This window comes from Eublepharis macularius, chromosome 9 (assembly GCF_028583425.1).
Source record: "Eublepharis macularius isolate TG4126 chromosome 9, MPM_Emac_v1.0, whole genome shotgun sequence".
In the NCBI taxonomy this organism is placed as follows: Eukaryota; Metazoa; Chordata; class Lepidosauria; order Squamata; family Eublepharidae; genus Eublepharis; species Eublepharis macularius.
The window spans coordinates 41,445,517-41,459,617 of record NC_072798.1 but is presented as its reverse complement, the minus strand read 5'-3'; the positions used below and the strand labels follow the sequence as shown (position 1 = coordinate 41,459,617).

General features: G+C 43.2%; 1 protein-coding gene across 4 annotated transcripts; it reads right to left on the bottom strand.

The window, feature by feature from the left end:
* Positions 1–1,144: 1,144 nt before the first annotated feature.
* SERHL2 (serine hydrolase like 2) lies at positions 1,145–12,917 on the bottom strand. Of its 4 annotated transcripts, none has more exons than XM_054989250.1 (13): positions 12,829–12,917; positions 10,798–10,947; positions 10,597–10,710; positions 9,727–9,768; positions 9,354–9,373; positions 8,595–8,669; positions 7,738–7,821; positions 7,422–7,534; positions 6,463–6,542; positions 5,714–5,748; positions 3,066–3,142; positions 2,646–2,733; positions 1,145–1,750 (listed from the first exon to the last, which is right to left on the bottom strand). In XM_054989250.1, exons 1-13 carry the CDS (start codon positions 12,893–12,895, stop codon positions 1,631–1,633), a joined length of 1,065 nt encoding a protein of 354 aa, XP_054845225.1. In that variant the 5' UTR covers positions 12,896–12,917; the 3' UTR covers positions 1,145–1,630. The 4 variants fall into 4 exon arrangements, with proteins under 4 accessions (XP_054845225.1, XP_054845229.1, XP_054845226.1 ...); XM_054989254.1 differs by lacking the exon at positions 12,829–12,917 and adding an exon at positions 12,582–12,822; XM_054989251.1 differs by lacking the exon at positions 12,829–12,917 and adding an exon at positions 12,653–12,818.
* Positions 12,918–14,101: the final 1,184 nt, after the last annotated feature.

Sequence of the window (14,101 nt, the reverse complement as noted above, 5' to 3'; positions counted from 1 at the left end):
CTCTAGGTGTCTCATCTAGTCCACTTGGCTCCCTCTTGCCGCTGCCAGCTCCCCTAAAAGCACTCCAAAACCAGAGAGAGCTGAGCACGCTGGCAGCGGCAAGAGGGAGCTGATTGCACTAGCGGCGGTCAGAGGGAGCTGGCAGCAGTGATCAGCTCCTTGTCCCTCTCACCGCTGCTAGTGCGCTCCCCTTGCTCCCCTAAAAGCACTCTGCAGCCAGAGGGAGCCAAGCATGCTGGCAGCAGTGAGAGGGACAAGGAGCCAATCACCACTGCCAGCTTCCTCTGACCGCTGCCAGCACACTCGGCTTCATCTGGCTGCGGAGTGCTTTTAGGGGAGCAAGAGGAGCTGGTGGTGGTGGCGAGAGGGAGCCGAACGGACTAGACAAGCCACCTCGAGAAAGAACCTCTGCCAGGGAGAAGAGGGATTCTCTTCTTCTCCCTGGCAGAGGTTCTCTCTCACTACACTTCCCGTGGAACCTTGCAGGAAACTGACCCATGTCCTGCATATGTCAGGTGTCTCACCAGTTTTGGCTTTAAGACTGAGGGGGATGGGTGTATCTGTGCATGTGAGCACACTGTCAGGTAAGCTGGAAGGAAGAATAAATATTCTTTTTGAATCTCTGGTGTAGATGTCTACCAGAAAGCATTGGAAGTGACTTACAGTAAAGGGGTGGAGAAGATTCATTTGGCCATGTGTGAGATCCTTGTAGATAATCGTGTTGCAGGTATGCAGGGGTGGGGTGGGGGTGGACAGATGAACATGACAGGCAAAGATAACCAAACAATTCTGTTGCTAGATATTATCAAGGGAGACTTGTAAGTTCTCTTTGTAAGGGAACTGGAAGCCAGATAGGATTCTATAGCTAACAGCAGAGTGTGACTCTTTTCTGCTTGCATCTTTTCATTTGACTAAAGCAAAATGTGGATGCTGTCCTTGCAGTTTCTCACAGCTGTGCACATGGCCAATAAGCAATATTCAAAAAGAGACTGTTCCTGTGAATCCAAGAATAATACCTTTGATATTTGACTCCATCCATAGATCTTGAATGATGCCACTTTATGGGATTGATAAACCTATTGATGAAGTACCTTTCCTAAAATTCCTTTTAACGTTATGGTAAACCCTGTGCTTAACACAGCACTAGAAGCCAATACTCATTTTATTAAAGAGCTATCATCTGTTTTAAACATTGGGCTTTCAGCCGAAAGTCGACTACTATAGCAAAAACAGTAAAAATAACTCAAAGCCACAGCTCATGATATCCCATGGAGCCTGTGTGCATTAATTAACCAGTAAGCTGCCTGAGACTTTGTGTAAAAACAGGCGTGTGTTTGTAACTGCCTGCCCCCCCCCCGCCCGCAGCAACAGAGGTGCAGCAGAAGTGCTGCTTCTGCTTGAAGGAACATTATTGGCAACAGCAGATGTGGCTACATTTCATTCATAACTTTTACAGACGTTCAAGATTCTTGCAGTTGTTCCCAGGGCAATCTGGTAGTCCTCTGCCCCAAAGGAGGAGTCCTATCGGAGGTTCAGCAGCAACGTTGTCCTCACTCCAGCAGTAGTAAGAGATAGGTCTTCCTACAGAAACCATCCACTGGGCAGTCAGCAGGGAAGATAGTGATGCCGGCTAGAGACTGGCTTTGAGACCCTCGTTTTTACTTAAGAAGGTACTGATGATCCCAGCCACAACTTCCGGTTCATTCAAGTGGACAAAGTGATTTCCAGATACACTGACATATTGGAAGCGCTAAGGGGAAGGAAGAATACAATGAGAACAGGACTCCAAAGAAAGTGGTGTCTGAAGCATTCTGATAGAGAAACTAATAAATACTATCAAGGGTGGCTGTAAGGAGAGGCTCAGTAACTTATCTGGCATGGCAAGGTTAGAAACCATTCAGTGGGTTATGGAATTCTTGACCAGATTCGTATTCACAGTAGGTGTCAAACCCAAATGCTATGATCTGGCACATTACAGATGTAAAGACTTGTTTATCTTATTTACATTATTTATAATCCACCATTCTCACTGAGATTCAAGGCAGATTACAATACAACAGGGTATGGAATTGCAGAAAACTTTTGAAAAAACAAGCAGAAATCTGATACAGAGCTAAAATAACACTGAAACAAAGCATAAGCAATTTAACATGACACATTGAACAATGAAGAAATTACCTAGTAGGAGCATATTTACAGCAACAGACAGTATACAGTATTATAGTCTACAGTTCCTGCCCCTTTATCAAACCATTGTTCCAATCTGTTTCATTACAACACAGCCATCCTGCATGTGTTTCAAAAGCCCTCCTGAATAATTTCAGTTTTATGCTAAAAGCCCTGCCATTGAAATCCTGCTTTTTTCCCTACCTCACACTCCTGGGATAAGATTTCACCATACACTTGTCAATCAACAGGTTTAAAGGGTATAAATCTGCTTAGCTCTTTTTAAAAACCCCCCACAGAATTACATTTCTGGTATATACAGAGCCCTCTTCAACACTTTTCTCCCTCTCACCCCAATATATGCATAGCAAGTTGGGGGGGGGTTCCTCACTCTAAAGCACCAATATAAGAGAAACAGCTGCACATGTAGTCCAACGTAAATAAGTGTCTGGCAAGGGCTGCTAGCCTGCTGTTCTCACCTCTTTTAGGAAGGTCTTGTATGCCTCTTGCAAGGGTTTCACAACGGGCATCTCTTCAGACACAATGGAAAAAATCCCATCTTGTGCTCTAGAAAGAAATTCCAACTTTAAAACGATCTACATGCTGCAATTATGCAAAATATAAACGGTTTCCTGGTGATCTCACTACATTTGTGGGGAACTTGCATTGTTCTTGTTGTTTACATTGTCACTAAAGGGACTGATTCAGGGCAGCTGTACCGAGCAGTTTTTAACGTGCCATACATTTTACACTAAAGGCTTAGGTACCCCCGTTTTACTTCTTTAAAAGACTGTACTTAGGCTTATTCTTAGGGCAGATCACTGAAGCAATGGCTTTTTTTATTGAGAGAAGGTGGTGCAAGAAAGAGCAGGTTCTGGTTACATCAGTAATTCACTCACATGATCATTAGTACATCAGCCTGGATTTTTTTCAAGAAGATCAAACATTGGTCCAAAGTCACAAAGCTGTGATTGTGCTACAAGCGAAAATACAAAGACAGGATTGGTTATCCAGGTTTCTGCACATGTGCAATTACTTGTAAAATCTGATAATTTGCTTAGATTCCTGCAAATCAACTTTTAGTGCTGAATCATCACAGTTAAGGGGAAAGAGTTGGGTAGCACTTGCAAAAAATACTTCAACAAATAATTTCTGGATCATCTTTTATATTCCACTTCAGGCCTGTAGCTCCATGAAGGAAACTAAAGTGCAGCAGTCAGAGCGGTGGTATGCCTTGGGTCGAGTCGTTTGCCCTGAACTGGCACGTAAGGGCACACAGGTGGATACAACAGGTCAAAGCGGCAGTGGGTGGAGAACAGCTTGAAGCCAGCAGCCTCTGCTGTGAGGATTGCTTTTCTCCAGGCTCCCAAAGACCTGCTAGTGCAGTTACCAGGCTACTTGCCTTGCCAGTCTCTGGTTTGAGAGAACAGGCTCTTAGCTGAAGTTACCAAGTTACATCACAGGATGCTGTATGAATAAGTGAGGCAAGGAATTACTTTTACATGTGGTACAAAAAGGTTAGTACTAAACTATACTGAAAATCTCTTGAATAACAGTGGACAGAATACTTCAAACTGTGTATATGAATATGGAAACTCAAGTATCATTTCACCTTTAGGTTTAAGTGATACAGTAGAGCTAGGTATTTGATAAGATCAGAACCAAATGTTAGCACACTATGGGGGGGTGTCTTGTCAAGCATGCTAAATTTGTAGTATACTACAGGTTATTTTCTATTCACAACAGGCCTTATTTGGTAGTATCCCCCCAAACCCTGCAATATATTCTCTCCCCGCAGCTGCCACGGTATGCCTATTCATTTCTCTTTTTGTTTTAGAAGGCTGGTAAAGACATATCACCAAGCCTTTTAGGGGTTAGGCATTTTAAGAGTGTTGCCTGCACTGACATTTTCAGTTTATCTGAACTTGTTTATTTATTAAAACATATATCCCATCTTTCCATGGGGTTCAGGGCAGCTTACAATAATGATTAAAAAAACATATCCAACTGAAACCAAAGTAAAATAACAAATTACAAGCTTCCCCTCTTAAAAGATGCCTGCCCTTCACACCCCCTCAAAAGCCCTGGCAAAGAATTCTTGCAGTGCTTCCTGGAGATTTCCTGGAGATTTCCAGGGATGGGGCTCATCTCACCTCTTCAGGGAGCCCATTCCACAGAACAGAAGCTATGATGGAAAAGGCCCAGACTCTGATCAATACCACATGAGCCACCCTACATGGTGGGGTAGCCAGCAAATGGCTGCCCGAGGACTGTAGTTGGTGCATAAGAACATATCAAAGGAGACAGTCCTTCAACTATGTGGATCTACATCAGGTTGTAAAGGGCGTTAAAGGTCATAACCAACACCGTGAATTGAACTTGGTAACAGACTGGCAGCCAATGCAGCAGATTCAAAAGGGGCAACCTATCTTCCCTGCAGCTGGTCTGATAATAGTTGTACTGCTGAATTCTGACCAGTTGTGGTTTGTGGGTTATCTTCAGGGCGGCCCCTTCATTCGTATTTGATCTTTTTGTATACAATTAAGGCAAGTCCCACCCCCTGGAGACAGAACTAGTACTGCTTGGCAGTACACTTCCTGAAGGGGCTCACTCTGGCCTTCATATGGAGAGCAGCAACAGTAGTCAGAAGTCCTGAGAGCTGGAGGGGAGGTCTTGGTGTTCCTAGCAACTCTCTTAAATGTTTCACCCTGGAACGATGAACCAGGAGCAATAGCCCAGCTGAAGCCATTTTTCTTGTAATCTATTGTAAAGCCACCTTGAAGATCAATTAAAAGGCAGAGAGTGAGAGTTAAAAGAGAAACAAACAGGGAAATTAGCCTGCTTAAACCTCTCAGAGTTTACAGAATCCTACAGATGGAGATTTGGATGGTGGCAGGTAATAATTCCCAATAATTCCCCATTATTCCTTACAGGACCCCTGTTTATTCCCTCTAATATTGAACTTCATGGTCAAATCAGTACAGCGGCAAAATGGGGTCACCCAAAGACTAAATTGGTGTTTCTGTCTGCTCACGGAACTTCCCAGCTATGCAGGAAAGATACAAATTTATGAAAATATTTAAGTTAACAAGTACTATTTTCATTTTGTTAGGAGGGGAAGCACTATCCAACATAAAGCAGATGCTGAACTTGGGTCTACTTTCACAAATGTGAATACTGAGTATCTCTGGTCACTTTGGAATGTATGCAAAATGTGTATACCAGAATGTACACACATTGCTATGTATTGATATCAATTGTTTCCAAGCAGTATTTAATATGCATATTGTTTTATAAGTAATTATTTCATTTTCAGGTAAGCCTGGGGAAGGTGGTTGAAACAGGTGGAAAAGAGGTATCCACGTTATTCTTTCAAATTTATATGGCAGCAGATTTTACCAAAGAAGAGGTGAGACAGAGAATACAAAATGTCTGAGAATTCATGGCTGACCAGGAATTGGAACCAAGACCTCACTAATCCATGTCTAATATACCTTTTCGGTCAATAAGTGATAAGGAAATAAAAGCCAATTAGTGCAGTACTTACCAAAGAGATTCTCACATCTCTGTTATAGACCAGACCTAGGGGGAAGAATTGATAAGAATACATTGGACATTGAGACTAGGGCAGCTGCTGCCTGAGGTCAGCAACCTTTTATAACTGAAAAGCCAAACTATGTAAAAATCCAGAGCAAAAGATAACGGTATAATAAAGTCTATTTGCATAACTGAAAGAAATAACAATATAGCACAACTGATAAATGACATGCTGAGTAACAGTCCATAAAGTTGCAGCAGCTAACATTGGAACCTTTTATTAGGAAGTAGCACTCACAAGATCTCTCAATACGCAATAAATGTAAGCAGGAGCAGCCTGTGCAATTGTTTTAGAGAACCGGCATAAATCTGTGCATGGTTCATACCAGGATTACCAGAAACTGCTCATATGTATCTTTTCCCATTCTGTAAAGCCCTTTAGAAGAAGCCATTTAGTCTCATAAAAATATTTTCCTGCCATTCTCTTCATATACTAGTTATTTTGGCATCCCACCTACCTCTCCAATAAATCTTACCTTACAGGTTTTGTTTGTTTGTTTTTTTAAAAAGCTGTATTTGGTTCCATTACTGAGCCACATTTGCTCTGGGGCCATAGGCTGCAGACCTCAGCTTTATGCAGAGTCAGATTATAGGTCCATCCTGGGGTGGAAACTCTCCAGAGCCACTCAAGCAGGAGGGAGTCCTAGCCTTACTACCAAACTGCTACACAGTTGTCAACTCACGACAGTAAACCTTTACCTCCTGGCACTTCAGTTGTCCCCCGCTGCAGCAATATTTTTCCACTGTCTTCTGTTAGGTGTGGGTTTGCCTCTAATAATCTAGAGAAATCAGTCAAAAATGTGCAAGAGTTGGTCACTGCAGAAATAGATGGAAAAAATATCACTCTCAGAAATGCCCCATCTAAATGTTTATCCCACATTTTAGATTTGGGGCTGGGTAAGGCTGCATTTGAACATTTCAGCAAACCTCTCTCTGTTCGGGATGGGCACAAACAACTTGTCACACTTGCATGCTTCCCTCCCTCCTCCCCTTCTGTGTGGATCAGGATTGCAAACGTCCTGGTTTCAAAAGCCTTGAATCAGATTCCGTTTTGCCATTACATGCAAATGTGGGCGTCTAGTCAAACTGAAGTTTTGGTTCATCCCAGTGATTCTTATTAAGCCATGATTTTGTTCTGGTTTAGAATCAGTTTGCAATGGAGGAAACAAACTCCAATTTGACCAGTGCCTGCATATGAATACTGCAACAAACTGAAGCTTGATTAAAGGCTTCTGAAATCAGGAATCTGACAATCATGCTTCGTGTGTGGGGGCAAGATGGATGGGAAGTGGAACAGCCCAATAAAAAGCTGTGTTCATTCCTGTCAACACCTCTGAATAAAACTTGACTCTTGCCCATCTTAAATCCTGTTTTACTGTGATTAACCCAGCTAGTTTTTTTTATTAAAACTTTTTAAAAAAACCTTCTGGAGAACTAGTCCTCTAAGGGGGGGGCATTGCTTGCAAGCAACTGGTCGCTTACTTTACAAGTCACTTTCAGCCTTCTGCCTGCCCCCAGAGATGCTGTTGTATTCTCAGGATGGCAAAGTAGCATGCCACAGTGGTTGCTTTCTTGTCCAGGACACACCCTTCCATGACTCAGCTCCACAAACACAGTGAATGAGAGCTATGACTTCAGAGGCCCAAAAGAAAGCTCACCTTTGAAGTGCCTCTTGAGGGCTGCGTGCTTTAGGGGAATATCGCTTGTTTGCCTCAAAACTCAGCAGATCCTCAAACAGCTTCCTTTTGGACTTTAGCAGCAGTCCATAGTCCTGCAAATCACAAGCAGTTATCTTTTCTGTAGCTCCTTACTACCAAAACTTCTCATAGGACAGACCACCACCACCACCACTTATCTTCTGAGGTTAAAAGTATAAATTAACAAGACAGGGTGATGGCATGAAAGCAACAGGATGCAAAAGACGAGCTAACAATGGATCCACACCGCTAGACGATACAACACCTTGAGCCTCACCTCTAATAATGATGGGGCACCTTTAGGGGTGACTGGGGAGCTTGGCTTCTTTTGTCTATTTAATCCTGGGCCCCTCTCATCACCCTGCCAACAAGAGAGTCAATGAACAATCACAGAGTCTGGCAGTGGTTTTTAATAAGAGGGATTCCTGTTTTGCTGCAAACCAGAGCAGCTCAGATTTCAATTTCACAAATTCTATTTTGATCAACAAGAAGTAGCATGACACAGAACAAAGCAATATTAACAGATTTCTTGATCGCAATGTTTCTGAAATGCGAATGGGACTTCTGCGCTCATGTCCCATCAGTGGTGCATGCAATTTCTAACTGATAGAAAAACTGGTTTCTGCATACACTTAGAAGCTCAAGCTACAAAGAAATCCCAAACCAATTCCTAGGTCGTTATATGAACATTAGGGATTTATCACATCCTAGAAAACAGCAGACATTCTAGGTGGTGGTGCCGTTTCACACTTATTGTTAGGGGGCAGGCTACAATTCAGTGGCAGAGCATCTGCTTGGCATGCTGATGGCTGCAGGTTCAGTCCCTGGCATCTGCAGTTAAATCATCAGAGAACACGTGATGTGAAAGACCTCTACCTGAGACCCCAGAGAGTCACTGCCACCAGAGCAGATAGAGCCGTTTCATTCGTGCATTTAATCAATCTGCACTTTCTTCTAGACATATAATGTCAGTATCATCAAGAAACCTCACTATCTTGTTGGGTAGTGAACATTCCATTACACAGAGAGACAGGACGGCAGATGTGTGGTTGTCTCCCAGGAACTCTGTCTGACCTTAGCTTGCCAGGCTCTCAAGTGTACTGTAGAGAAGAGAAAAACATTGTAAAACCTAACCTTCGGTGCTGGGAAAAAGCCGTACGATTCCACCAGGATCAGCTTGTCTACCATGTCAGGGAAAATGCATGAGAACTAGAAAGGCCCAAGAAGAGAAACATGGTTTAGTTCCTTTATCCCAGTCCCAAGTATTAGTTTTTGCCTTCCTGGCATTCCTTATTTCCTTGTGTTCTTCTCATTACCACAGTGGGGCCTGGAGCATCCTGCCTGTCATTCCACACCCACCCAGAGAAGTGGAACAACTGGCCCCCAGAGGCAGAGTTTTTGCACCGGTGATGCCCCACTTACGGAATGCTTTCCCCCTGGAAGTTCATCTGTCCCCCACTCTGCTAGCTTTTGGTTCCAGATGAAGGTATTTTTTATTTGCCCAGGCTTTTGGTGTTTGTTCTGATCACCTTTTAATTGTTTCATTATCTGACCATTTTAGTATATTACAATTTGTTTTATGGCTTATGTATCAATTTGTATTTTTTATTTGACTGATTTGTTTTATATCTTTATGATGATTTTGGTTTTGCTTTTTCTGTTCTGTTTTCTGGTTCTGACCACCTTAAATTATTGCTGCTCGTTGGAGTTATTTTTATTGCTGTTCTCTTAACTTAAATGTTGATGGATTGATTTATGGTTTTATTTGTTTTGCCACTGGTGAGCGGCAACTTCATTCTTGAGAGCTGACAAAGTACTTAAATAAATAAATAAATAGTTTCATGAAGAAAAAACAGTTCTATATGGATAACAGATCTTTAAAAAATTACTCACCATTCCTGCCACAGATCCACCTGTATGAGAGAATAAGGAGTGTGGTTTAAATGTGCAATATGAACTCAATATATCACTAACAGTCCCTAAGAGAAGAAGCAGGCTAGTTAAAAGAGAGAACCGAGCTAGCTTACATGAGTTGAGTAATTATTATTATTATTTATTTATATACCTTTCTTACTGAGATCCAAGGCATATTACACAGTGCAAGTGAAATACAATATAATCAACAGCTAGGACAGTCAACAAATAAAAGAGACATTTTATACCTCGAGTAAAATTATTGCATGTTCCAAAAGGTTGGCCTGGAAGTTAATTATTTGCTAGCTTTCAAGAAAAAAATAAAAATGCTCTCAGAATAAAAGTCACTTACCTAAACTATGGCCCATGAGGGTAAATCGATTCCACTTCAATTCTAGAAGGAAAGTAAGAGAAATGAGATTCTGAAAGAAATCTATTTAATAATCAAATTGTTTAATAATTGTCTAATAAATCAAAGCTCAATTCAAACAGAGGAACTGTTGGGAGGTGGGTCAGGGAGACTCTATGCAATTTCTTCTGGAAGGGGCTGCACTTCCCCTTAAAGAGGAGATGTACAGCTTTGGGGTGCTGTTAGATCCATCCCTTAAGTTGAATGCGCAGCAGCATCTGTGGCACAAGGAGCCTTTCAGCTGCTTTGCCTCCCCCCTTCCACAATAGCTTTGCCACTATTGTCCACGCTCTGATAACATCCAGGATGGCTTACTGTACTGCGTTTTATGTGGGCAGTCTTTGGAATCTTCATCTGGTTCAGCTGCTAAGTTGTTAATTGGAACAAACCAGTCTAAAGATACTTTGCCTGTGTTGGAAAATCTGAACTGGATTCCAATTTGTTCCCAAATCCCATTCAAGGTGTTGATTGGGCATATAAATCCCCAAACAATTGGGGCTCAGCTCCCTAGAGTCAGAGGCCCAAATGCAGCTGCCTCCAGTTTCATAGGTGATGTTTATAGTGGCTAAGGCAAGGGCTTTCTCTGTGATACTACCCCATTTATGGAATACCTATCTAGCATATCTGTGAGGTCTCAATATACTATCATTCAGGAGGTTTGGTTTTTATAAGTGGGAATACAATTTTTTAAATAAATCAATCTGGCTATAATTGATCTGGAACTGTGAGACAACCTGTCTGTCTGAACCCTGGAGCAGAATGAGTAGAGAGCACTGAAATGCCGTGTGCTGCAGATCAGTCCACCATGCTCACCTGCAACTACCCTGCGCACATCTCCCACATAGTCAAAGAAGTGATATGGGAACCCAGGCGGCCGGTGCGATGACAGCCCATGTCCCCCAAAGTCTATTGCCGTGTAATAGCAGTCTGAAAGAGAACAAGGGGGAGAACAAGTCACACACCAGTCCTCACTCCAATATAAGAGAGACCTGCCTTTAATTAACGTAAACCCACCTTTAGGGAGCAAAGGAATGAGCCTGTCGAAAGTGTTTGCATTGTCCAACCAGCCATGCAAACAGAGTACAGGTCGACCCTGTGGTGGTCCCCATGCCTTGGCTGCAATATGACCCCAGGGAACTAAGAACTTCAGCTCCGAGATCATGTCTGAAATGAAAACAGCAGCAAACTGATCACAACTGTTGCTGCCCCAGGAAGTACAAGGTGCTGGTAATTACATAGCATGAGGAAAGCCAGCTTCCAATTGCCACATAAAGGTACTGTACAATCAGAAACAATTGTTTTGCTCATGTCCAGTAGCCAACTGGACTCAAAACAAATCCATTAAGCAACTCCTGATCCTCTTCTTCAGGTCACTAGGACAGATACAGTCCACTGCACAGTGCACTGCAGTCCATTGCAGCAGAGGAAACATTCATTTTTTTCATTCTCTTCAGCTAGAGAATAAAGGGAGCAATGAGATGTTAATTGACTTTTACCTTTCCCCTTCAGTAATACAGTCACTCTGTAACACTGTTCCTCAACTCAAATAGTGTTACTGGCCAAAACTGGTTCCACCAGGCTGCTTTCACGCAGCACATACATCTTATTTTAGGAAAGGAGCAATTGTGGATTACCCCAATGAAGAAGGATTGTAGAACTGGGACTGTCACTGATTTTTATCCTGTTAAATTCTAGTGGCGGCTGCTTTTGCAGAAAAAACAGAATTTTGTGAAATCTTAAAGGTAACAGACTGTGGCACAAGCTTTTGTGAGCTAGAGCCCAGCTGAGTGGACGCAGAAATATATAGACATTGGATAGAAGAGAGATAAACAATGAGGTTAAAGGCAATGAAATGCAAGATGAGTAGTTGATGAGATTTTTCTGCTAGGCTCAATCAGAAGTGGTAACTGTTACATGCAGCAGCACTAATAGGTGATAATACATTCCGTCTACACATGCCAAGCTAATTTCAACACCTGTAGTGTCATAGGCATGTCTTGGGTTTATTAAGTCTAGCTCGTTATTAAACTCAACTTCAACAGTTTCACAGTGGAATTTTCCATTTGTTGTTCTTTTGTTAGGGAAGGGTAACTTTCAGGTCAGCAACAGAGGATCCTGGTAGACTGAAATGGTCTTTCATGGGTTTCTCAATGTGGCTGTTTCAGGCATATGTCTTTTTATTCTTTTTTGCAGACTCTAATCTGTCTGTCAATCATATGTGAAGAGAATTCTTAGCAGCTGATTGCATATACCACAATAGAAGATGATCAGATAAAGTAGCCCCTTATAGTAGGGCTGATGGTAAATCCTGCAACAATACTGGCTGGCTACACAGACATCAGGGCTTGTTGCACAATGTGGTCCCCTTTGACCTACTGCCATTGCTTCCTAGTCCCCAATGAGATATTTTTTTAAAAACCCACACACACACACACACACACACACACAGGAACTCTGTTTCCATGCTTGCCGGACCCACTTGAGCTTTGTATATTGTTAAACAATATAGCAGCCACGCTGTACGCACGACGATCGCCTGCCTCGTCCTCACCACGTTTCTCAATGCAGGTTGAGCGATGGACAAACAGCCATTACTGTTTGCAGGCTCAAACCGGACAAGCCTAGCAAAAGCGACTTCTTTCTGCTTGCAAATCTCCTGCCCCAGCATTAACTTTTGCTCAACGTTAATAGGAATGCGGAGGAAAGGAAACTATAACCAGGAAGTTCACGTATTCGGCGAGGAAACCCACAGAAGGGAAAAACGCGATCTCGAGGCTTCCCCGGCTGACAGACCGCACCTACTGCACACTGCCTCGGAAGTCCCACTACAGACACGCGTGCACAAGACTGCAAGCGTGAGACGCCAGACCTGCTGGATGTGGCCACTGCAGGGCTCGGACCGCCACGCTCGCCCCCGGCCTCCAAGCTCAGGCTCCCAGCCCGGTCAAAGGAATGCAATTTCTTCTTTCCGGCAGCAATTGCCGGAAGCCTCGAACCCCGCTCCCCTTGCGGCGGGAATGAATTGCAGCTCTTAAAGGGAACGACCTTGAGCGACGCGGCTAAGTGGCGGCGGGGAGTCCAATGAAGAATCCTCACTGGAAAAGGGCGTCATGGAACGAAATGATCGTTCGTTGCTTGTGTGTGCAAAGTCCTGTACAATCTACTGCGCCTGTCCTTAGAACCACCGTTCCCTGTGACGTAGATCATTACTATTCATATTTTTTCCCAACCCTTTCTGGTTTTCTTTTTCATCATCCTGTTCTCTTCCTCCCACCCGCAATAATTCTACATTTGTTGCGCAGGTATTACAGGTTGTCCGCTCATCTTTCCACAATGGAATTCTTCTCTCGTTGTGACTTAATGCTTTCTCAGTATTCAAACTCCGGTCCTTTGTTATTATGAAAAGTTTTCCCTGCCATTCCACCTAAGAACACAAGAAGAGTCGTGCCGGATCAGATCACCTGTGGTCCATCTACTCCAGCGTGCTGCCTCATGCAGCCAAGCAGATGCTATGGAAGGCCAACAACAGGTCATAGAGGCTGAGGCCTTCCCCTGAAATTGCCTCCGGGCACTTATTCTAAGGATTGCTTCCTCGGAATGGGGAAGAGTCCAGTAGCACCTTTAAGACCAATCGACTTTATTGTAGCATAATCTTTTGAGAACCACAGCTCTCTTCATCAGCTGCATCTGATGAAGAGAGTTGTAGTTCTCGAAAGCTTATGCTACAATAAAGTTGGTTAGTTTTAAAGGTGCTACTGGACTCTTTACAATTTTGCAACTACAGACTAACACAGCTAACTCCACTGGATCTCAGAATGGGGAGGTTCTTAGATCAGCCGTTGCAATTGTATTGTGTGGAATGTGAGAATCCAAGCAAGAGAAATCTTGCTATACCGTTTTGTGACTTTTAACATTTGCATAAATGTATTAGAAGCTGATCATTCCCCTGATGGACCCCATGAAAGAACACTCCAGTAGTCCTTTCAAAAAGTTCAATAGCAGCAAACTACCCTTTTCAGCATCCTCTCCTCATACTGCCCCACCATTTCATGAGCTTTTGTGAAATAAGCAGGGCTTTTTTTCAGCAGGAAGGTGGGGGAACGGAGTTCCAGAACCTCTTGAAAATGGTCACATGGCTGGTGGCCCCACCCCCTGATCTCCAGACAGAGGGGAGTTTAGATTGCCCTCGGCACCAAGCGGCACAGAAGGCAATCTAAACTCCCCTCTGTCTGGGTGGGTCCACCAGCCATGTGACCATTTTCTCCAAGGGCAACCCACTGAGTTCCACCACCTCTTTTCTCAGAAAAAAAGCCATAGA